We start from the raw sequence: 22911 nt of genomic DNA, 5'->3' as shown, positions 1-22911 counted from the left end.
CCTGGCAAGAATGGTTGGCCGCTATTGCTGCCTGTTTTGTGTGCCCGCAGATTTCTATGGTGGTGGGCAGGGGCCCTCGTGCTCTCGCGCTCCATCCTGCGGCGGCGGGGCGGCACGTACTGCGGGCCGTCTGAATCAGTCGGTCGTGCTGCTCCCACGTGCTGGCGAGGGGAGGGTGGGCGATCAACCTTTACCGGTTCCCGACAGAAGCTGGAGCCCGCCGGATGCGATCAGAATGCACAAAGCTCACAGAGCTCAGTCTAATTAGGGAAGCAGAATTTGTCAAGTCAGTGCTATGAGGAAGATGAGGCTGCATGCACAAGGTGGCCGGCATACTGGGTTTGAAGAAGCCTGGCATCTTCTAGTCTAAAGGGTATATAAAGACCCAGTCATAGTAAGATAGCTCTCAATCACGTTTTCCAAATCCAGGATATTGGTAGTTCGGAAAAAGTGAACCTCATAGTGAGAATCCAGTTGTGCGTGAAGGCAGCCGGGTTTTGGAATCCGGTGTGATTTATTAATATTCTGAGGTTATTTGGCCTCTAGTCCTGTGTCACGAGTAGAAACATTTACTCCAGGCTGCTAAATTACTGGTCTCCATGCAAGTACGGGGCATCCTCGATGTGGTAACTTAATCTCCGGTGAAATGCCCGGAAGGGCATGCATATATCCTTTTTGTCAATGAATGAAGTTATATTGAAGACCACCAACTTGAGTCTGTCTCCTTGCTATTTTTATGCGTATTAGGGTTAAGCTTGGGGAGGCAGGTAGGCGCTGAAGACCCAGTATATAGGCATGGAAACAAATTCTCTCTGGAATCCCATCAGTGTTTACAAAGTAACTAATGTTACAATGCAACTCTCCTGAGAAAGAGCCATCTAAAGGGAGAAATCTGTGCAGCCTTTGTCTTTGGCCGTGAGGGTAGAAACAAAGAAACCGGTACCCTAATAGAAGCCTTCCGATTCTAGTCTCTGCTAAAGTAAGACTTAATGCCTTCTGGCTTGTAGTAAGTTAGGTTTGATACTGTTGCAGTACTGTTGCCCCAAAATTCAGGGTGTGGCTACATTCTAGGGTACAGAGGGGAGGGCCTTAGGACTCAAGGTAGCATTGTTAGCAAATAATTTGCCCTCTGGTGGCCTGAGTATGCTTGTAGGTAAGGCAGTGAGGATTTTCTGTAGGAAAGTAGTGTAAACCATCACCGGGTCTGGGCAAGATGACTCAACCTTTCAACTTCGAGGCTTTTGAGAAATTTTTCTTCCTTGGGTGAGTGAAGACACCACACCTGTTCTCCCGGGGCTTGTGAGATTCCCTCCTTTTAGTGAGTCAAATACTAAATTCCCTGAATTAAGCTTAGTGTGGTGGCTCAGTTTTAATTCGAGCACTGGGGAGGAGGGGCCAGGTCTGTGAGTTTGAGACCATGTAGGGAGTGATACCCCGGCTCCAAAGGTCAACTAAGTGAAGGTGACCAGATTCTTTGTGCTACCTTAAGTAAGTAAGTGTGGGGGATTGCCAAGGCAGCTCCTCAGAACAACCAGTATCCAAAATGGCAATTTCTGTGAATGCATTTCTGAGTTATATTGCTTAAGCCAAACTATATGAATGCTAATCACTCATTTAGTACATAGCTATTTTCATTTTAAGCATTATATTTTTAAATTATCTAATTTGTAGGGAAATTAGATAATTAGACAGCCAGAGCTACACAGAAACCCTATGTGGGGGGTGGGGACTGTATCAGTGCCAGGTGTGATGGCCCCTTTATTCCCAGCATTCTGGAGGCGAACTGGCAGATGGCTTTGAGTTTAGTCCAGCCTGGGCTACATAATGAAACTGTCTGGAAAGAAAGAACCACATCCCCAGTGAGTGACTTGGCACATTTCATAGCTGACTCCAAACAGATTCTCTGGATGGCTGGATATGCCATCTGTGTTACATGAATGTGTTGGTCACAGGAAATGCTATTTTACTTCTTAAAGCTGTTGATTGCTTAATGTTGAGTGGAAGAAATGAGGAAGCAGCTATGGACGGAGAGGTAGCAAGAGCATTAAACTCACATTGCTTGGGCTTGCAGCACCTTCAGCTTTTCTGCAGCGAGTCGGGATGAGTTGGGCGAGAACTAAGCTGGAGATTGAGGTAGAGGAAAATGACTCATTTGTCGTTCAGTTTCTGAATCATCCAGAATGCCCACAGCCAAGTCAACTTGTGAGATTTTTTTTTTTCTTTTACACTTAACTGCTTCTGGTAAAGGGCCGAGTCATCTCTGTAAACTGCACTCATAGAGACTATAATATATATATATGTAAACCAGACTATGACAAAGAACATTCTTCCTGCCGTGGAACTTTCTCGTGAGTCTTGAAATTTTAACCAAGAGCCAGGCTTATATTGAAGATGTAGTAGTCTGGAGAGGTGAGCCCACGTGGGTCATGGCCTGCAAACCTCTTAAGGCCTAGTGTAACTACTAAGGTTTGGGGGTGGTCTTAGGGCCACCACCAGCTGTGCAGTTAGACCACACCCCTGCTGTGGTTTGTGCCTATCTGCACGTAGGAGGTAGGTTTGGGCTGCAGTACCTTCGGTGGCCTCTAGGAAACTATCTCCTGAAGCCTCCGAAGGAAACAGTATTCCTTCCAAATGTGTGATTAACCTACAGGCCATATTTTGGCTTTAAACTACTGCTGGCGTCTCGAGCAGTGAGTGTAAAAGATTTTACCCTGTGCCATGCCCACTTTGAAAGAGTTTGATTTCGAAGTAAAGAAGGGCTAGGCGTGTTGGCACATATTTTTTTTAGTCTCAGTGAGACAGGAGGATCTGAGTTCGAGGACAGTCAGGGATATGCAGAGTGTATGAGCTGAATAAAATCAGATTAAAATGCTTTTTTCTTTTTTTTTTGGTTCTGAAAATTGTAAAGATGACAAGTCAGTGTTGATGCTAAGTTCTGGGTAGGGGGAATAAGAGTCTTTAGATTCCACTCCTTGGGGAAGAGGCAGTAGGTGCAAACCTGTAGGCAGAAGTATTAAGTAGGTCAGTGCTCTTGGACAGCTGGTGCTGCCTTCTGTCTTTAATCACCCCGCACCCAACTGTGGCTCAGGACACTCCTTTAAATGCTGAGCCAGTGGCTCCTGGTTCTGGGGCCATTGTGTATTCTGCTTACACCTGGTTCTCTGGGATCCTGAGCCAGGGTCCAGAGCATGAGCATTGTCCCCAGAAACACTGGCCCTTCAAACTGCTAAGAAAGACAGCGTGTGCCAACAGACCAGAAACTTCTGCAATTCACCTCCTTCCTGCTCAAACTAGTTCTCTGCTCTGCACAGCTGAGCCAGAAGAAGCCAGGAAATCCCTCTCTTTGAGGAAAGAGTTTAAAGTAGGACTGTTCAGGTTAAAATTAAATAAAAGCTGGGTTTTGCTTATTTCTTTTTCTCTCTAGTTGTTTTGACCTCGGGAATTTTAACTTGACTCCACCAGGTGGTAGCCTAGTAATGCCAGAGCTTTCTGAGAGAAAATGTGCGCTCTGGACATGGTAGCGCACACACCCCTTTAATCAGCACCCAAGAGGCTGAGGCAGATGGGGTTTTGGGTTAGCCAGGGCTCTATAGTAAGACCTTGTCTTAAAAATCAAATAAGCGGCCGGGTGGTGGTGGCGCGCGCCTTTAATCCCAGCACTTGGGAGGCAGAGGCAGGTGGATTTCTGAGTTCGAGGCCAGCCTGGTCTACAGAGTGAGTTCCAGGACAGCCAGGGCTACACAGAGAGACCCTGTCTCAAAAAACCAAATATATATCAAATAAGCTGGGCCATGCTGCAGGTGGAGCTCTGAGTTTGGGCTAGCCTGGTCTATTGATTGAGTTCCAGGACAGCCAAGGCTACACAGAGATACCCTGTCTGGAATCTGATCCCCCCCACCACTCCCAGGATCTCGGCTCAAGTGATCTGTATCCAGATACCATACATTTACTCTTAATTTTTTATATTCTGGGTACTGTGCTCCAGGCCTTCCCAGTTTCTGAGGGTAGAATTGTCACCTGCTTTGACCCTGGTGTTGTCTTTGGTCCTTAGGGTCACTTCTGTAAGATCTTCCCTCCAGAGGACAGGAACTCTTAGAGCAGGGTGACCAGCACATTGGATATCAGCATTCAGCATTTCTGGTGGATGAAGCTAGGTGACTGGGGGGAAGTGGGCTTGGGGTGACATCAGGATGGTTGCTACAAAGCCCTCCCTCTTCCTAGGCCAGAATGCTTTATTGGAGCAGCAATGATTTGGTCCTACCTGAAGATGTAATTGGTGGAGTGAGGCAGGAAACTTCTCTGCGTGACCTTACAAAAGGGTTGGCTCTAAGAAGCAGGCTGGCACTGGCAGTTTTGGTTTTGGGACTTTTTTTTTTTTTTAATGACCTTTGTTCCTGACACGAGGGAAATGAATGTGAAGGGTTAAGGAGAACTGAGACGGGAAAGGGCAGAAGCAGGTAATCAGAGCCAAGCTGGGCCTGTGCATGCTCCAACCCTCAGCCCACACTGAGGCCTGGGCTGCTGTCTCTTTTCTCACAGAGGGGTAATGGCTCTGAAGAATATCTTGCTGCAGGGGCTCAGGTTCAAGAGTAAGGCTTCTGCCCCTGGGCATGGTGTCTGCTGCTGCCGTGGGACACACCGGGCTTCTGCTGCCGGCTGGAGGTTGGCTGTGCATGTGGGTGCCTCCCGAGGAGGAGGAGGATGCTGTAGTGAGTTGCACTGGCCTGGGTGGTGCTGCATGTCCTGGCAGTCACTGCTGTCTATACGGGTATCTAGCCAATAGGGCAAGCCCTGCCCAGAGCCCCGGCCTACCCTAAGAAACAAGACTGTGGCTGCTGTCCTGGGCCAGGAAAGACTTTAAAAAGGGTGTTCTATTTATACTATACTATAGATGGGTGGTTGGCTGGAGTTGGGGGTGTCTGGGGGCCATGGGATGGGCAGAAGAGCTGTGGGTGGGGTGAGAGCCTTGGGAGTAAAAAGAGTTGGGTTCTAGGGATGAGGCTGGTAGGGACTTACTTAACCCTTGTAAGTTGGAGAGTATTTAATTGCATCCATCCATTGAAATGGAAACACATGTATTTCCATTTGTCACTTTGTATCTAGGTTTAATTCTAGATAGAGATGGGTTGTGTATGTGAAGTCTTACCTTATAAGTGGCATCCTGAGCCCTGGAGGGCAGCAGTGCTTGTCTGTCAGAACATCCTTGTCGCACAACGAAGATCCTAATGTCAAGCCTGAGACCAGTCAAAACAGGAAAAGAAAGTTGCTGGACTCTGGCATGGAGTGGATAGGTTGTCTTCATGGAATTTTCCCATGGATTAGACACACTTTTGAGGAGATGGCTTTTCAAGTCAATGGATTAAGTTGCCCTTCTTGGGTCAGTGAAGCTGCCCGGCTGAGCACGTTGGAGGGCCTAGAGAACACATATGAATTACTACATTTTAGCAGGGTGATTCTGAAGGGCCCAGGGCTGATTGTGTGGAACGTCACAATGAGCTTTTATGGGATGCATGGGAATAAATGTGTCATTTTCAAAGACTGTACCTAATTTCACATCAACAGTTTTATTAATAAAGGATGTGTTGGGCAGGCAGAAGTAGGTGGGTTTTGTTGGAAACCAGTCTGGTCTAGGTTGCACCTCTGGGGTGTTTCAGGGACACACAGTGAGATGCTGTCTGAGAGGAGGGAGATGCTATACATGCTACCACCCAAGGTAACAAAGGCAGGAAACAAAGCAACGGGGGTCAGTGAAATAGCTCTAAGATATAGGAACTTGCTTCTGATGACTCTGGTTCTTCTATTCCTAGAACCTGAGTGTTTGGAGGGGAGAGCAGACTTGAGTCCTGCATGGTGCCCACCATGTACCCCCTAAAACGAAATAGTAAATTTTGGGTGTTGGAGGATCCAGTAAGGGGTCACTTTGACCACTGGAGGTTTTCTTTTTTATGTCTTCAGTATATATCTGTTTTAATGGCTAAGAGCAACTTTTGCCTTGTCACTAATGTCATTACCACAAAGAGCTTAGCCATATTTAGCTTTCACCTTAATCCTTATAGCTCTTCAGGGCAAAGCATACTCACCTCCGGGCTGTCTTTCCAAGTGGGTCCATCAAGCCGCTCTGAGTCAAAAAACCAGCAATATGCCATCAAAAGCCCAGACCCAGAGAACCAAAGGTATGACCTGATCACCGGGCCCCAGGCAGGAATTTACAGAGATACACTGTCTCCGATGGAGGGAAGAACCACCTGGTGGCTGGCTCACTTGTCCTGGTGTCACTCACTTGTCCTATTGTGGTCACAGCAAGGCCTTTGTATCTCATTGGCATGGTATACCATCTGTACTGTCCCTTAGCGGCCACTTAACCTAAGCCTGGCTGGGAGCTGTGAGAAATTGCCAGTTGTGTGTTTCAACCATAAGTGGACCAAGGACCTGGCTGCCTAGGAAATCCTGTTGTACACAGGACTTCCTTGATCAGGGGAGAGGAAAAACCAGGCAGAACTGATCTTGGCAGAGAGTTCATTTAAACAAACATGGTGCTTGGAGGCAAAACTTAAGTAGACCCTGGAGAATAGGTTGACTTGTTGACATCTTGGTACCTGATGCCTTTGTAGAGTTAGGAATGAACAGTGTTGGCCACTGGTTTCTTCCTCTCTTTAAAAGTTCTCATTTCTTCAAAGAATGTAGTGGTGCACCCCTGTAATCCCAGCACCCAAGAGCTGGACCATGATTGTCATGAGTTCAAGTCAATGGGCCTATGATATTTGACCACTGGTGGGTGGCTGAAGTCTCAGGTAGCAGAGACAGGCTTGGGTGCATGCTCTCCAGGCATCTAGAAAAGCCATGGTTCAGGGAAGAGTGAGGGTCCTTGACTGGGGAGGCAGGGAAGACCAAGGATAAGGTGAGATTATGGAGTGCAGGCTGAAGACTGTATGCCCAGGAGTTTGTTTGAGAGGAGCCTTGTAGCCTGAAAACTCAGATGAGAAAGGATGCCAGCTTCATTGGAGTCTCAGATAGTCTGAGGTACAGTCCAGAGCTCTCCTGAGGTCTGTCCTCTAATCAGCTGACTCTCCAGCTCAGTGAGCATTTAGTTGTAAGTCGGTAATAAAGTAGAAGCAAAGGTCAGGGCAGCTGTTAGGATTGTGACCTGAGTGGTTAATTGCCTGGAACAGATATTCAGACTATTGAGTGCCGAAAAAGAGACTTCCAAACTGGGGCTGGGGAAGCTAGGCCTAATGTCAGCCCTTGGGAAGATTAAAGATGGTGACTTCAAGGTCAAAAGGTTGTTCAGGCAGTGTGTAGACTAGCTACTGTGTGTGATTCCATCTCTTAGGTTACAGACAACTTTTTGGTGAGGTGGTAATGACTTTGGAGCCAATTCAATAATACCCTTGTGCAAAATCGGCTTTCTATGTCTTGCTGTTTTTGCTAAAGACGGAATTTTGCTTCCTGTCCAGAAAAACTCTTCCCTGTAATCTGACCTTATTCATGTGTGTGAGAGGCTAAAGAATACATTTAGGTGATGCCTTGAAGTTAATCTCAGACTTTGGGAGTAAATAGAAAGGACTTGGGACAGGGTTTGTCTCTCTTATGATTAGCAGGACCACTTTAGGTTGGGTGAACATGCTGAGTGCCCTACCAAAGCAGATACCTGTAGACTTGACATTGTCGCAATAAGCTTCCCAAGATGTTTGTTTGTGTGCTGAAATATTAGTTACAATGTGATCTGAGGGATGTTTCTTACTGTAACTGTGGAAGGTTTCCTTGTGTGAGTAAGGTGTTCTTTCTAGGCTTGGTGTGAAAGATGACAGCCCCTGTAAAGAAACCTGCTTAAACTGGCTCCCCGGGTGTGGACGCACATTGGATAGGAGGTTACTTTTTGTTCACCAAGGTCTTTGCTGTTGGCTAGTAGTTAGTCACACAAGCCCTTTGCCCAATTTGAGTAGCACCCACATAACCAGCACGTGCCGGGCCTCTGTCACTTGTGCACAAAGCAATCTTTTTGGGTTAATGTGTAAGCGGGAGGCAGCTTCCTCGGCCAAGTGCCTCATTAAGCACTGCCTAGTCTAATCGCACTCTTCAAATCTCCGATATCCAGGACTTCAGGAGCCATGCCGAAGCCACACAGCGAAGCAGGGACTGCCTTCATTCAGACCCAGCAGCTCCACGCAGCCATGGCCGACACCTTCCTGGAGCACATGTGCCGTCTGGACATTGACTCCGCGCCCATCACGGCCCGTAACACCGGCATCATTTGTACCATCGGTGAGTGAGTGTGGCCCTCCTGAATGGAGGCTTCTGTCTGATTTGGAAGGCATAATGACCATTACAGAGCTAACCTAGGTTCTCAGTGAGACACTGTCCACATTTCTAGGGGAATAGGGGTTTTGGGAATTGACGAGCAGGTAGAGTTAGTGTACTTTTTTGTAGTTGGTGAGGTTCAGGGGTGGTCTTCCTTTGTAGGATTAGTTTAGAGACCCCAGATCTTTTATGTTTTCACCAACATTGAGTAGTTAGACATCTCCAGGGCAGAGAAAACTGTTTCCCTCCACTTTTCTGACTATGGGGCCTATGCAATACTATACAGAATTTGTGGAAGATGGCAGTGTTTCTTCATATATAAATTAAGAAAGTTGACTACTACAATAGTCTTCTATACTTTGGAAAAGACTTTTTTTTCTCTTAATTTGTGGAGGTAATTAGAAACAAAGGATGGAGAGTTGTTTTGATGTTGACCGAATTTCACATATTTTTCCTATCTGAGTATCATGATTTTCTTCCCATGGCTCTAAATGTTTCTTGATAGGCCCTGCTTCCCGGTCTGTGGAGATGCTGAAGGAGATGATCAAGTCTGGAATGAATGTGGCTCGGCTGAATTTCTCTCATGGAACCCATGAGGTGAGCATCAGCTAGATAAGGAGATTCAGGATTCATTAACGGTGGTACTCCAGGCAGGTGTGAGTCCAGGTTTCTTGGTGACTGAACCATTGCTCTAGAACATCCCGGTTTTCCCCTTTCCATCTGACCAACTTCATTTGCATAGAAACCTGCTTTGTCACCAACCAGGGATTATTCCTACCTTCAACCTTTATGAAAAAGGCATGTAAGGGTTTAGCTGGAAACCCTAGGCCATCAGATGTCTTGACTATGCACTTGGGACCCATGCCCTGGGGTTTCTGCTGTGGCTCCTGTGAGTCCAGTGAACCAAAAGGTCATTCGGAAGATTGAAGAACATTCAAGCTTAGTTCAGGCCTAAGATGGTTAGGTAGGTCTGGGAGGTTTCCACGTGAGTCTAATACACAAATGCTATGTGGTCGGTGGTGTTCCCAGTCTGGCAGAGTTGTCTGCCCATCATCAGTAGCCCTCCCTAGAAGTGGGGTAGGGATGACCTGGGGGTCTGGCTGATGGAGAGGAGAGGTTGTACCCAGGAAGCAGGTGGCAGCTGTTGGAAAGGTCCATTTCTGCCCCTGTTCTCGAGTTTAGAATGACCCGCTCTGAGCAGATGGGTAAGTGGAGGCATTTTAAAATCTAACTTAACTGTGGATTTCTTACTGGCATTGATGGAGGAGGAAGAAAGACTCCTTCCCTGCCTCTTGGTTTCTCTGTTCTATTTTGAGTAAAAGTATTAACCCTGTGGTATTTTGCCCTCTGACCTTTGGAAGTCGTTTGGACTAAAAATAGATGGAGAAGAACGGTCCAAGAAGTGAACCCCTCCTTCCCCAGAACATGAGAATCTTCATAGATTCCCTAACCTATATTCCATAAATAAATAGCTCAGAGGCTAGTGCCCAAATGCCATGGGACCTGAGACAGTCCTAAGAGCACCTAAACAGTATTTGACACATTCTTCCTAGGTGTGGTGGTACAGGGTTGGGGTACAGCTTGGGGACTAGCCTCAGGAACATAGTGAGATCCTATTGCAAACCAAAAAGAGAGGTCGTGGCTTTTCCAGCTCTGCTGCATTCCCAGGAGTAAGCACGAAGGTTGACAGTCAGAACTGGATCCACGTCCATGATCCTTTTGAATAGTCTGTTCAGTCAGGCAAAAATAGATCGGAGGCGCTGACCTTTAGGGCTCTTGAATCCAGTAAAATAACACCATGCAGCAGCTCTGAGGTGGCAGGGGACAGTGAGATGGTCCAGACCACTGGGCAGGTCAGCTGTGCCTTGATTTCAAACTATAAGGCATTAGAGATTAGCTGTGCTTTGAACCTTTTTATATCACATAGTGTAAAGCTTCACCACGTGTCAGGTCTCTTATTCCATGTGCACCTGCAATGAGGAGCTGAGTTGTGGTGTTGTTGGTCTTGGTGGTTTTCTTGGAGACAGTGGAAATCAAACTCCTTCCCTCTGGGAACATCAGCCAGCTAGCTGCACCTGATCTCTTGACAGCTTTGGTGGTGTCTCTAATTCCCATCTCTTGTATTTCACATAGTCAAGATGTGTCATTCTTGCTGAACAGGCAGTACTGTGCTCCCACACTGACTTTTGCACAGCCTAAATTTAGAGCCTCTACAAGGACAGCACTGATGGCCACCAGTCTTCACCATTTGGTTATGTGCCAGAAAAACCATCGCTGTGATAGTGGTTAGCACGACCCACCTCCCAAAAGTGTTATCATGTAGAGAAGGTTGGTTAATGATAGAACATCAGATTTTCTAATCATAATGCAGTTTTATATCCATGAGGCTGAAGAGCATTGTGTGTACAGTGTGCACAGCCAGAATTCTTTAATAGAGATTAAGGGCAAAATCCAAAACCAAGGCAGTTGGTAGTCACTGTTGGGATATCTGGAGCTGAGTTATGAGGTGGTATTCATTCAACCTTTGGTCCTTGTAAATGGCGGTTCCAGCTCTGCTGGAATCTTCTATAGATAACAAACAGGCTTGCAGGTGTCTTTCCTGTGCACAGTGGTTAAAGAACCATGCTCATAAAGTGCTGAATTGAATGGTCCATTGTCACATTGGCAACAAACTATTTTGCTATCTTGGCTCTGAGTCCCAGATAGGAAAGGGAAAGGGTTTGGGGGGAACTTTGTTACAAGTGAAGGAAGCAAAGGCAGTTACCCTGAGGCAGGCTACTGTGGAGACTGTGGAAAGGCAGTGTCTGCATGACTAGAGCAATGAGCTGTTTAGCTGGGCCATCGTTCACTAAGTCAACAGCTTTGAATTTGAATTGTGGCTGGGATCGATAGTGAAAACAGACAGAGGCTGCTGGGGCGGACATCTTCAAACACAAACCCTGGATCTTTGCCTGCCCTGGTTGTTAGCATACTTTGGTGAGTCCTAAGGACACTAGAGCAACAGAAGGGACACACAGTGGGACAGGCTTATAGTCCTCCCTTTAATAGGTATTGGTGGCACTAGTCTGGAAGTTGTGAGAGTTGGGGTTGATGCTGCTGTGTAGAGGGAAGAATGGATAATGGTAAGGTGAGGTGAGGGTCAGGATTCAGACGTATGTTACTAACTGATCGTCTTTGGCTCCAGAGTAGGGAATGGGGACTGGACTCTAGGGTATGGAGGACACCTGGCAATTTCCCCTTCTCTCTCCAGTACCATGCAGAGACCATTAAGAACGTGCGAGCGGCCACAGAGAGCTTTGCATCTAATCCCATTCTCTACCGTCCCGTGGCGGTGGCTCTGGACACAAAGGGACCTGAGATCCGGACAGGACTCATCAAGGGCGTGAGTATCTATCTAGGACAACTCAGAATTTAGGTCTCTAAATGAGAATATCTACCTGGTAGGAACTATTATGGGGGGGGGCATTTTTGCTATGTAAATAACCTACTTAAATTAAGTCTCACTCTGGGGAACGGGTATTTTGTTTGTTTGTTTGTTTTTTCCCTCAATATACAAATTCAGGATTTACAGAAAGGTGAAAGGTTTCTTGGACTTTGAGCAGAGTTTGAGCGCCCCCATCTGGAGCTTCTTCGGGTCACACGTGTGCTGTCTTTTATCTATAGAGTGGCACTGCAGAGGTGGAGCTGAAGAAGGGAGCCACTCTGAAGATCACCCTGGACAACGCCTACATGGAGAAGTGTGATGAGAACATCCTGTGGTTGGACTATAAGAACATCTGCAAGGTGGTGGAGGTGGGCAGCAAGATCTACGTGGACGATGGGCTCATCTCACTGCAGGTGAAGGAGAAAGGTATGTATGATGCCCAGTCCGTGGCCTAATGCCAACTCCCATCCCCACCCAGAGCTCTGGTAAGGACCCACCTTGCATTATGAAGGTCCAGAGTAATAGTAGTCTTTTATATATATATTTTAAAATATATATATAAATAAAAGACTACTATTACATGCCTTAGAATGGCATCTAAAACTTATTCTGAATACTTTCTAACAGTTTAGAGAGGGTTTCCTATAGCTAGCCTTGAACTCTTGATTCTGTTTCTACCTCCCAAATACTAGCATGGCTGTTTATTTGTGTATTTATTCATTTATTTAATTTAAGGCAAGGTGCTTCACTTTGTAACTTTGCCTGACTTTGAATTAACTGTGTAGACCAGGCTCATCTTAAAATCAAAGGTGTGTTTGCCTTTGCTTCTTGTACTACAACACCCAAAACTCAAATTTTCTTTGCAGCCTGTGGGTAGGTGTTATTTGGAGTCATCATCTTGATGGCTTCTTGCAAATTGAGACTATCCCTCACTGATCTCTTTCACACAGGTGCTGACTTCCTGGTGACAGAGGTGGAGAATGGTGGCTCCTTGGGCAGCAAGAAGGGTGTGAACCTGCCCGGCGCTGCTGTGGACCTCCCCGCTGTGTCAGAAAAGGACATCCAGGACCTGAAGTTTGGGGTAGAACAGGATGTGGACATGGTGTTTGCGTCTTTCATCCGCAAGGCAGCCGACGTGCATGAAGTTAGGAAGGTCCTGGGAGAGAAGGGGAAGAACATCAAGATTATCAGCAAAATCGAGAACCATGAAGGTGTCCGCAGGTGAGTCCTGGAGACCCTTTCATTGCCCAGCCCTTGAGAGGTGTGTCCATGGTGTGTCAGCAAAATGCAGCCTGCCAGGACCCATTCAGGACATCTGAATCAGCATTGGAGAGACCAAGTATTTTTTAGTCATCATTGTGGGACCCCACTGGAAACTCAGGGCCTGATGTCCATGCCTTAGAAGTCATCTGGCCTGCTGAGTGGTCCTTTCAGCTTCCCGTAGGGAAACATGACGCTTTAACTGAGGTGGCATTCATAAGGATGAGTGGTTTAGTGACACGTTACTACAGTGGGCTTGGCAGAGTTGGGGTGGCGATTATTAACACACTCACTGTCCTTGGCTCTGTGTCCTTTGTGCTGGGCAATTTGAATGTTTCCATCTTGATAAGCCATACGTGCTCATGACCTTTGGTATTTGTTGAGCCCTGGAGGAGCTGGGGGCTGAGGCAGCTCATAGGGCAGCACTCAGTACCCTTAGATAAATGAATCCATGGGCCTTTGTAGAAGACCCACTGGCCTTCACTGTCTTGGAAGTGCGGGAGAGGAAGTACAACACAGGGTGTGCGACGCACACTGAAGGGTTCATGGAGCTGAACCTCATCCCCTTGTCTTTATTTTCTATAATGAAATATCCTTAGTGGTTTTTTAAGAAGTCCGGCTGGGTATCATTGAGGTGGTAGATGTCCCCTCACCTGTGCACCCCTGGGTGTAGCGTGTGAGGGCATCTCAGTTAGGATCCCAGGAAAGCTTTTGTCAATTCTTTGTTTGGTGGTGCTTCCTGTTCTTAGGCTACCTTTCTCTCCTTTGTCAGGTTTGATGAGATTCTGGAGGCCAGCGATGGGATCATGGTGGCTCGTGGTGACCTGGGCATTGAGATTCCTGCAGAGAAGGTCTTCCTGGCTCAGAAGATGATGATCGGCCGATGCAACCGTGCTGGAAAGCCTGTCATCTGTGCCACGCAGGCATGTGCTATTTCCTTCCTTCTGCATTCCCCACCCAGGAGGCCAGGTCTTGTCCCGCCCTTTGGGCACATGTATCCACACACAGCTGTGATCTGTGCACCTGCACAGTCTTAAGGGGATTATCATGGCAGTTATCACTGAAGATGGCCTAGGGTCTCAGCCTGGTCTTCTCCTATTTAGTGACTATCATCTAGTGATGGTCTCTTTACTGAGAGCCTTTGTCGGTCTCCTCCTAGATGCTGGAGAGCATGATCAAGAAGCCACGCCCCACCCGTGCTGAAGGCAGTGATGTGGCCAATGCAGTCCTTGATGGAGCAGACTGCATCATGCTGTCTGGAGAAACAGCCAAGGGGGACTACCCTCTGGAGGCTGTTCGCATGCAGCACCTGGTAAGTCCTCAGAGCCCAGGTTAGAAGCTCTGCCACAGAGGCCTCTGCATCGTCCTACCCAATTCTTTTTGCCTTCCTCTGACCACAGCAAGAAGAGTGAGGTGTGTGGAGGCATGCTTCTTGGTTTCATGTTGTGCTTTCACTGCCTGTGCCCCACGCCTTTGTCTTGCTCTGGAGATTACCTTTTCCATCACATAGGCCACATCTGAGGTCTTAGGATGCAGTCACTCTAGGGATGCCCTCCTCCTGGACCACCCAGAGGGTCTGGGCATCTGTATTCTAAAGGAGCCAAGAGTTTATATTCTCAGCTGTTCTCCTGATTTGGCTTCTAATTTGATCTGATGGTCCCATGAGCAGATACTTATCTCCACTGCAGGCTGTAGCCATACTGAGCTGCTTTGAGCTGGCCTTGCATGGTGCCTGTGACATGGACTTCCTTGCTGTGCCATACCCCAAAGCAGGGCTAGAAATAGCTCTAGGGATAGGCAATGGGTGCTGAATTTAGCAGGTTCTGGACTGGGAATTATAAAGACTTTCTCTGGGTATATATATGCTCTTTTTGACTAAGTCTTCTGGTTTTAGTAAGATAAGGTCTGGCTCATGTCCAGCATTCAGAGCCTGAGGCAGGAAGATAGTTTGAGGCTAGGCTGGACTAGAATAAGACATTATCTTATAGAAACAACAGACTTCCAGCTGACCCGACTCCTGCTGACTGTTCATGGGTGAAGACCTATCCAGGCCTCAGTCCTCTGTCTCTGTGTTCTGCTCCAGAACTTCCTGAGCAGAACAGTTAACTCAGGTATCAGTTAGGGCCTTTGCCTGAGGAAAGCATGAGAATGAACTCTCTTGGAGCTTCACTATTCCCTTTTCAGCCAGCAAAGGACCACTGTCTTTTCTGTGGCTCCAGTTTCCCTCAAGCCCCAAACCTTAAGATAACTGAAAGAAAGAAAAGGAGTCCCCTCTGGATTAGGCATCTTACCTTGCATCATGTGTACAACAACTGTTGAGTAGATTCCATGATCTTCCCATGGTTTATCTGAATTGTGGCTGAAGTCAGATGTGTGCTCTACGGAAACAGACCAGCCCTTTTGTTAGAAGTCTACTACAGCTTGGCCTCAGCCAGTCATCGCCTGTTCTGACTGGTATTGTGAGCAGTCAGAACCCTAACCCTCATCCTCACAGCTCAATAGCGTGCAGGCATTGTTCTCCCAGAAGGCTGCATGCCTTCCTTCGGTCTCCCCCACAGTTGCTGCCTTCCTGATTTACACCAAAACCCCCTTTTCTAGTTACCTGTTTAATTGTGTTATCTGGCCTCAGAGTGGTCAGGAACAAGACTTTGACCACGTTTTCTAAAGCATACAATCATATAAATGTATTTATTTTTGTATAGCTCTATTTATTTTTGTATAGCTCTGGGCGACGTACATGACCTCAAGACCTTGCCTAAGGTGGCATTTGATGAGATTATTATAATTAATTATATAATTAAACAGTTTACTACCATACTTAAATGTTAGCACTCTGGGCTCATGATATAATCTTTCTTTTCTCATTTAAATGGGAATCACATGTGATCAGTGTGGGGTTGAGCCCAGGTTTGCTGTCTATGGTGCCAACTGGCTGTCCATTTGTTGTACCATGCTTAGTAGGTGCGAGCAGCAGGTGTGGGAGGGGTAGGAGTTAGTTCTGATGTCCTGCCCTTTTCTTGTGCCCTGGTCTTTCCTATGTACAGACACCTTAGAACCTTAAGGCTGGGATTGCATGGCCCTGCTCAGAAGATGAGTCACAGAGTCCGGGTTAGGCTGTGGCCGCCCCTTCAGGGGGTGCAAGCTTTTCTATCATCAGTTAACACTCAGAATAGCTTCTCTCCTTCATCTGTTTGCTGCTTCCCCCTGTGTCTAACTGATGTAGTTCATGACCTGTAATTAAGAGCTAGGTATCCCAGCTATGGTTGTCTCCTGTTCATGTCCTTTAGGCTGCGTGCATTTCACTTTTAACAAAAAGAATACTTTCTATTTGCAAATCTGATAATACTATCAATGAGTTGCTGGTTTCACGCCCCCGCTCTGCTAAGACACTTGGGATTGCGTTCTCTAAAACTTACATTTTCTTTCTAATGCCTGGTTTTACTTGAACAGGTAGTCTGTATATAACACATTTGCTAATAACAGTTTTAATTATTGAGTTTTAATCGGTGTCTCGAAAGGCCTGCATGCTTTCTCTGGTGATGCCTCTTCACACGGCTGTTCAGTTGTACTGTGTTCAAGTGAACCAGAGTTGGCGAGTGTTCTGTTTAAGAACTGGTGCACCCCTGTAACTTGGTCTCTTTTGACCTTTGACCCAGCTTTCAGAGCTGCCGGGATATTTGCACTGTAAACCATGTGCAAGGACTCACTCTTGTATGTAGGCTGAGCTGGATACCTTGTAACCACACAGCCGTGTGAGGAGAGAGTGCCTATTTCCTGTAAGCTGTGTTCCGAGGCAGTGTGGTCAAGTGGAAGTATAGTCTTATCTTTCCATGCCAAGGTCACTATGTTGTCACCTTCTTGGCTTCAGTCAAAAGCAGAAAAGGAAAAGAAACTGATGCATGCCTATTATCCCAGCACTTGGGAGGCTGAGGCAAAAAAAAAAAATAGTGATTAAAAAACAAAGGGTAATAGAAAGGGCAATATCTTTCCAGAATGGAAGGAACTTTCCTTGTGTTTGAATCAAAGGGAAAGCAACCCAAAATCCCACATACACCCATTTCAGGGGCATGTGGGCTTTGACCACCCTGTCTCTCTCTGCATCTATCTGCATGAAGAAAGACTTAACTAAAGGTGTCTTCCTCTCTGACTAGTTCCCTGTCTTTCCGTGTGTTGTCTCTTGTTTTTGCCTTCATCCCTCTTCTTTACCCCCTCCTACCCTAAACCTTACAGATAGCTCGGGAGGCTGAGGCAGCCATGTTCCACCGTCTGCTGTTTGAAGAGCTTGTGCGAGCCTCCAGTCAATCCACGGACCCCATGGAGGCCATGGCCATGGGCAGCGTGGAGGCTTCTTATAAATGTTTAGCGGCAGCTTTGATAGTTCTGACGGAGTCTGGCAGGTAGGGCCCTAAGGGCAGGTATCTTTATAGGATAACCAGCTTCTCACGCAACTAGGCCCGCTATGTGCCTGAGCTTGGGCACAGCCTCTCTCCTGCAGGAAGATAGCCAAGGAGGTCAGGAGGTCACGATAGGGCAGGACGGAAGGATTCCCTTGTGGACATAATGGAAGTCACAGGCACCTGGCGCAGGATGGTTCCTGTGGCATTTCTAATCTTGCTCAGTTAAGAACATGTAGTGGCTCACCTTCTCCTGGCCTTTTGGGGCCCGGGGACATGTTCCTTCACAGTTGTCTGTGACTCCTTTCCTCCCTCTTCATTTGTGACAAAGCTGACAAAGCCCTGTCCCCCGTCCTCATCCGTCTGGACGGATGTTGCTCCCTAGATTGCCCGAGAGGCAGAGGCCGCTATCTACCACTTGCAGTTATTCGAGGAACTCCGCCGCCTGGCGCCCATTACCAGCGACCCCACAGAAGCTGCCGCCGTGGGTGCCGTGGAGGCCTCCTTCAAGTGCTGCAGTGGGGCCATTATCGTGCTCACCAAATCTGGCAGGTAGGAGGCGGCAGTGGCTCCCCGGGGATGCCCACGCTCAATTGGCGCCTCTCTTTGGGGATGCCAAGAGTGGCTCTGGGCCAGTTTAAGACCCCTGGCTGCCACCAGAGGACTCCAGGCAGCGCTCACAGGTATACCAAACCAGTTGGCTCCAGAGCAGGTTCACAGCTGGCCGCGAAGAGAGCTGGAACAAATCTCCAGCTCTGCTTAGGTTAGTTACTGCGGAGTCTTTTAACAAAATACTGTGTGGAAGCTGGGCCTGGTGGAACATGCCTTTGTCTCAGCACTTGGGCTGGAGAGGTAGGTGAATGTCTGAATTTGTGTCCAGTCTGGTCTACAAAGTAAGTTCCAGGACAGCCCTACCTCACAAAATAGCTCAGCTGGTAAAATCGTTTGCTACACAAGCCTGACCCATATTTGGTCCTCCGAACCCATGGAGGATGGAGAAAGCTGCCAAGGGTGCACACAGTTAAGCTTTTTCATCCCATTTGGAGGGGTCTCGGTGGATACCTACATGGCAGCTCACAGCTGTCTGACTCCAGTCCTCGGAGAATCTAATGCCCTCCTCCTCCAGACGCTACATGTATGTGATGGACCAATGCCCAATGCATGTGGTCAAAATACCCAGACAGCTGAAGTAAAGATGAAGGGAAAGAGGAAGGTGCCCAGAATCGATCTCTGCCCAATGACCTTGTTGTGTGCTTGTAACCTCAGTGCTCTTGGGGCGGAGGAAGAAAGATCACAAGTCTGTCTCCAACCTGATCGAGTTCTAAGACAGCCTAGTTACATAAAGCCAGACACTTGGATAGTCACTATGGAGGACTGGTCCCTAAGGCAGTGTTGATGAACTAAGTAGCAGAAAGCTACTTAAGCTTCCTTACTTGGGCTGAGGGTGTTGACCTTCGAATAAACTTGGCCATGGATGTTGGGATGTAGCTGGAAACAAGGGATGGAGTGCTGAGAAATGGGGACACTGAAACTATCACTTTCTGAAGTCCTGGAGTTTTGAGACCTCTAAAATGCAAGGTCTATGCAAACTCTGAAAGAGTTCCCGGTCCCAGCAGTTACCTCCTTCCTTCAAAGCCTGTGTATGCAGGCTAGCGTGAAGCAGAGTATTTTCTGCTGTGGAATGCCTCGGTCCCCAATACCTCTTGTGTGTCCTCAGGATGCCTCGTTAGTTCAGTAACCAACCCTGAAACATCTCATAGAAGTAGGCACTATCATTTGTTATAGGTTGAGAAAAGAGAGGGGTTCCCTACATTCCCAAAGATCTTAATCGGCCAGACATTCCTCTTAACTAGATTTCTAAAACCATAGAAATTCTGAGGTTTCTTTTAACACCCAAGTTCAGCTGATAGGACCCCCAGTAATAGTGCTGTGTAAATAGGGTTGACTTCCAGGGCCTGGTAACTGCTGCTGTTTGCAGATACTAGACATAGGAGCTGGTGTGGTTCGTGGGTTATAAAAGTTGCTGGCAGCTAAAGGAGTGGGTTCTGGTGAGATTGGGCCAAAGCTGCCTCGCTGCCAAATGGAAGGGGTCACAGTGTGGGAAGAATTCTGCCACAGTCCTGTTGACTAGCCATACTGAGATCAGGATAGTCATTTTAGAAAGGACAGGACAGGTCCAAGGGGCTAGCCAGGCCTTGAATCAGTTGTCAATGGACAAAGCCTGTGGCCCAGAATTGAATTAGAGGGTACTACTTTAGGCTTGCTGAAAGGGTCTTATGTGTTTTTTAATAGTCAGTCTTTCCAACCTGTTTCCCATCTCAGGAGTGCTCACCAAGTGGCCAGGTACCGCCCTCGGGCTCCTATCATCGCTGTGACGCGCAATCCCCAGACTGCTCGCCAGGCTCATCTGTACCGTGGCATCTTCCCTGTGCTGTGTAAAGATGCCGTGCTGAATGCCTGGGCTGAGGATGTTGACCTCCGTGTAAACTTGGCCATGGATGTTGGTATGTAGCTGGAAACAAGCAGACCCTAAAACTACCAGTTTCTGAAGTCCTGGGCTGGGCCAATCTGCTATCAGCCAATTGGGGTTCTTGTAAGATTAAGCTGGAGCTACTGACCTGGGGGGCAAGGTGCGAGGGGAGCACACAAGCTGTTGTGGCCTTTATTTCTATATAAAGTTGTATATCAAGAGACAACAGGCTGTCCACTCTAGAGCATAAACTTAATGAGTGATGTCCAAAGGTCCCTGCATTCTGAGTTCAGCCCTTGTGTAGGCTAGGAGGCTTGCACCACCTAGTGGTGAGAAGAAGTAACTGTCTGGCAAACTGCTCCCTTACCCAGATTAGGAGTATTACACGGGCGTTTGCGCCTGCCTTATTAGGCTTATGTCTGGGTTGGGAAAAGCACCAGCTTGTGGTAGGAGAGAGTAATGGTTACTCAATTAGGACTGGGTGGGGGCGTTGTAATTATCCTCAAGTGTATACCTCTGCTCACCAACCTCCTCCTCCCTCCAGGCAAGGCCCGAGGCTTCTTCAAGACTGGAGATGTGGTCATTGTGCTGACCGGTTGGCGCCCTGGCTCTGGCTTCACCAACACCATGCGTGTAGTGCCTGTCCCTTGATGGCCCTCTGGAGCCCCTCTTCTAGCCCCCTGTCCCTTCCCCTCCCCTATCCTACCCATTAGGCCAGCAACGCTTGTAGTGCTCACTCTGGGCCATAGTGTGGCGCTGGTGGGCTGGGATACCAGGAACAATTAATGCAATAGAGCCCAGCTATTTTTCATGGCCCAACTTGAGTCAGGGGTGAAGGAGGAATTTACAGAAGGGCAGCATCATCTCTGTGTACTTTGCTCCTGTAGGAAGTTGTCCAGAGAATTTCCAGCCCTAGACTGGTGTCAGGAGAGGGCAAGAGTAGGGGCTGAGGGCGTGGGGCCCAGGGTCCCGATGTAGATGACTTTTGGCCCTGGCCCTGACTTGCTTTCCCAACAGCTTTGGCCTCCCCGCCCCTCCTTGTGCGTGCACTCCACTGCTGTCTGCAGACACTCCACTCTCCACCTTGTATTCTGCAGTCTCCAGGCCTGTTGCTATAGTGCCCACCTGAATGTCAATAAACAACAGCTGAAGCACCTGTGTTCTGGTCTCTTTTTTTTTTCCCTGGGGGTGGGGTGGGGGCGTGGTTGAGCCCTGCCCTCTGAGCAGTTAAAAATGACAACAGCCAGAAGGCCTAGATTTGGGTGCTATGGACCACTGGAGAGCCTGGAGCTGAATATTTTGGGATTATATAAGTTGCCTCCTCCAGGACTAAGTGGGCTATGTATTGGAAAGCTGATCTATTCCGGGACAAAGATTGGAAAGGTCTGGGATGGGTTCAGCTAGCACCTATAATGGTGGTCTGACACCTGCCGTAGAGGCCCCTTGAGGGCGCTGTAGGATGAGTCCCTCAGGCCCTGTAACAGCTCAGCACAAAGGGTCTCTGCAATAAGGTACAGCAGAAACAAAGGTGGGACCTTACTTGTTCCTGGCCACTCCCAAAAGCCAAGACCAAGAGGCTGAGGCCTGTGAAATTGAGAAGTTGGAGCACCAAGAGCTCAGGTTAGGGAGTTAAAGGAGGTTGGAAGGCGAAGTAGACCGAACTGAAGAGTCCTGAGGGAACACATTGTGATGTGAGGTCCCGTAATCCGCAGACCCAGGCTTCCGGAACCTCACAATTTTGAAGACCTACCTGCAGCTGGGCTCCATCAGGGCGGCCTGGGAGCGGGGAAGGTTCCACCAATTGAACCAGGCTCATTCTGCGCGAGCGGCCAATAGGCGTGTGGGGGCGGGTCTTTCCCGGGGTGGGCGGTCCCCGGAGGCCACTGGGTCTGGTGCACGGCCTCGGGCTCCGGGAGAAGGCGCTGCGATGACCGCCCTGAGCCGTAGCGAGCCTGTCGAGACCGGCAGGTAAGGGAGGCGTCCCGGGGCTCCGGGTCCCGGAGGCTGCGGCAAAGGGCAGGGCGGCTCTGGGAGCGCCACGCCTGGGCACCTTCTGCCTGCCGGCTGGGCACTTCCCAACCGCAGAAATTTCGGCTCCAGTCAAGGCGCGCCGAGGGGGACCCTGCGCCTCCGCCGGGCTGTGAGGTGTGCGAGTCCGGTGCGATGTGTCTGAGAGTCAGTCTTGGTGGCTTCGGGCGAGCGGAAGGCAAGCTCTTGTCGGCCACCCTCGCGGTCCATTCATTTGTGTTTTCATTCATTTCTCACCATAACGACCCCCCCCCCCCCGCCGCCCCAGTCCCGGTTGTCTCCACACACACAGCCTGGCGCTCCTCTGTGGGTCCCCGCAAAATCAGCTCCTCTCCTCTCGCAGCGGGATCTACTCTAGGAGCACACTCGGCTGCCTCGGAGGCAACGTGGAGCTGTCCCAGCACGACTCGGCCGCACCCCGTGCGCCAGGCCCGGGCGGGCTGGGGCTGGTCTCTAAGCCCAGAGAGCTGGTTCAAAGTCGACTTGGGAGGAAAGGAAAGTTCTTGCAGGTAGTGGAGAATAAGGGGGGTCGGGGGAGGGGGAGACAGGAGGCGGCATGGCAGATGACATCAAGAATAGTAGCTGCGAGCTGGGTGTGTAGTGTTTACCTAGCATGTATAATGCCCTGGATTTGATCCTCAGCACCGCATAAAACACACTGGTGACGCACATCTGCAATCCCAGCACTGTATCCAAGATGGTTCATGCTTGCTAGCTCCTGGGAAACTTACATGAGCTGAGATTCAGGGTCATCTCGGACTTCATAATGATTTAAGGTCCAGCCCCGGGGAGTTAGGGAATTTAACTTTTTAAGTAGTGAGGATGAGAGATTATTTGGGGGAAGATGCAGCCCACTGAGGAAACTGTTAATTCTTACTCCCACCCAGCCCCAAGCCTGCACAATTGGACATCCCTGGCCAGCCAGGATGGATTGAGGTGGGACAAATGTGATCTTGTTCCACATCAACCTTGGTACATAGGGGTAAGTTAGCAGCTCAGTCCTCCAAGGGCATGAGGGAGTGGGTTGTGCAGCTAGC

At 48.5% G+C, this 22911-nt stretch overlaps 2 protein-coding genes across 8 annotated transcripts in view; both read left to right on the top strand.

Moving 5' to 3' along the window:
• The first annotated feature begins 1160 nt into the window (after nucleotides 1–1160).
• Pkm (pyruvate kinase M1/2) lies at nucleotides 1161–21000 on the top strand. 4 transcript variants are annotated; one of them, XM_076925481.1, is made up of 12 exons: nucleotides 1161–1263; nucleotides 6057–6173; nucleotides 8096–8262; nucleotides 8804–8895; nucleotides 11549–11680; nucleotides 11962–12148; nucleotides 12673–12943; nucleotides 13755–13905; nucleotides 14142–14294; nucleotides 17213–17379; nucleotides 19699–19880; nucleotides 20391–21000. In XM_076925481.1, the coding sequence occupies exons 1-12, from the start codon at nucleotides 1214–1216 to the stop codon at nucleotides 20495–20497; spliced, it is 1776 nt and encodes a 591-aa protein (XP_076781596.1). In that variant the 5' UTR covers nucleotides 1161–1213; the 3' UTR covers nucleotides 20498–21000. The 4 variants fall into 4 exon arrangements, with proteins under 4 accessions (XP_076781596.1, XP_076781597.1, XP_076781598.1 ...); XM_076925482.1 differs by lacking the exon at nucleotides 6057–6173 and having other exon boundaries at nucleotides 1199–1263; XM_076925483.1 differs by lacking the exons at nucleotides 1161–1263; nucleotides 17213–17379 and adding an exon at nucleotides 17762–17928 and having other exon boundaries at nucleotides 6062–6173; nucleotides 20391–20509.
• Nucleotides 21001–21723: 723 nt separating this feature from the next.
• Gramd2a (GRAM domain containing 2A) overlaps nucleotides 21724–22911 on the top strand; it is a 41690-nt gene continuing 40502 nt past the window's right edge. For all 4 annotated transcript variants that reach the window (XM_076925478.1, XM_076925476.1, XM_076925479.1 and 1 more), the window contains exon 1: nucleotides 21724–21814. In XM_076925478.1, the coding sequence (XP_076781593.1) occupies nucleotides 21774–21814 (41 nt within the window). In that variant the 5' untranslated portion in view covers nucleotides 21724–21773. The remainder of the gene's footprint in view (nucleotides 21815–22911) is intronic.

The sequence above is a fragment of the Arvicanthis niloticus genome, chromosome 26, assembly GCF_011762505.2.
Source record: "Arvicanthis niloticus isolate mArvNil1 chromosome 26, mArvNil1.pat.X, whole genome shotgun sequence".
In the NCBI taxonomy this organism is placed as follows: domain Eukaryota; kingdom Metazoa; phylum Chordata; class Mammalia; order Rodentia; family Muridae; genus Arvicanthis; species Arvicanthis niloticus.
This window is presented reverse-complemented; position numbering and strand designations above follow the sequence as displayed.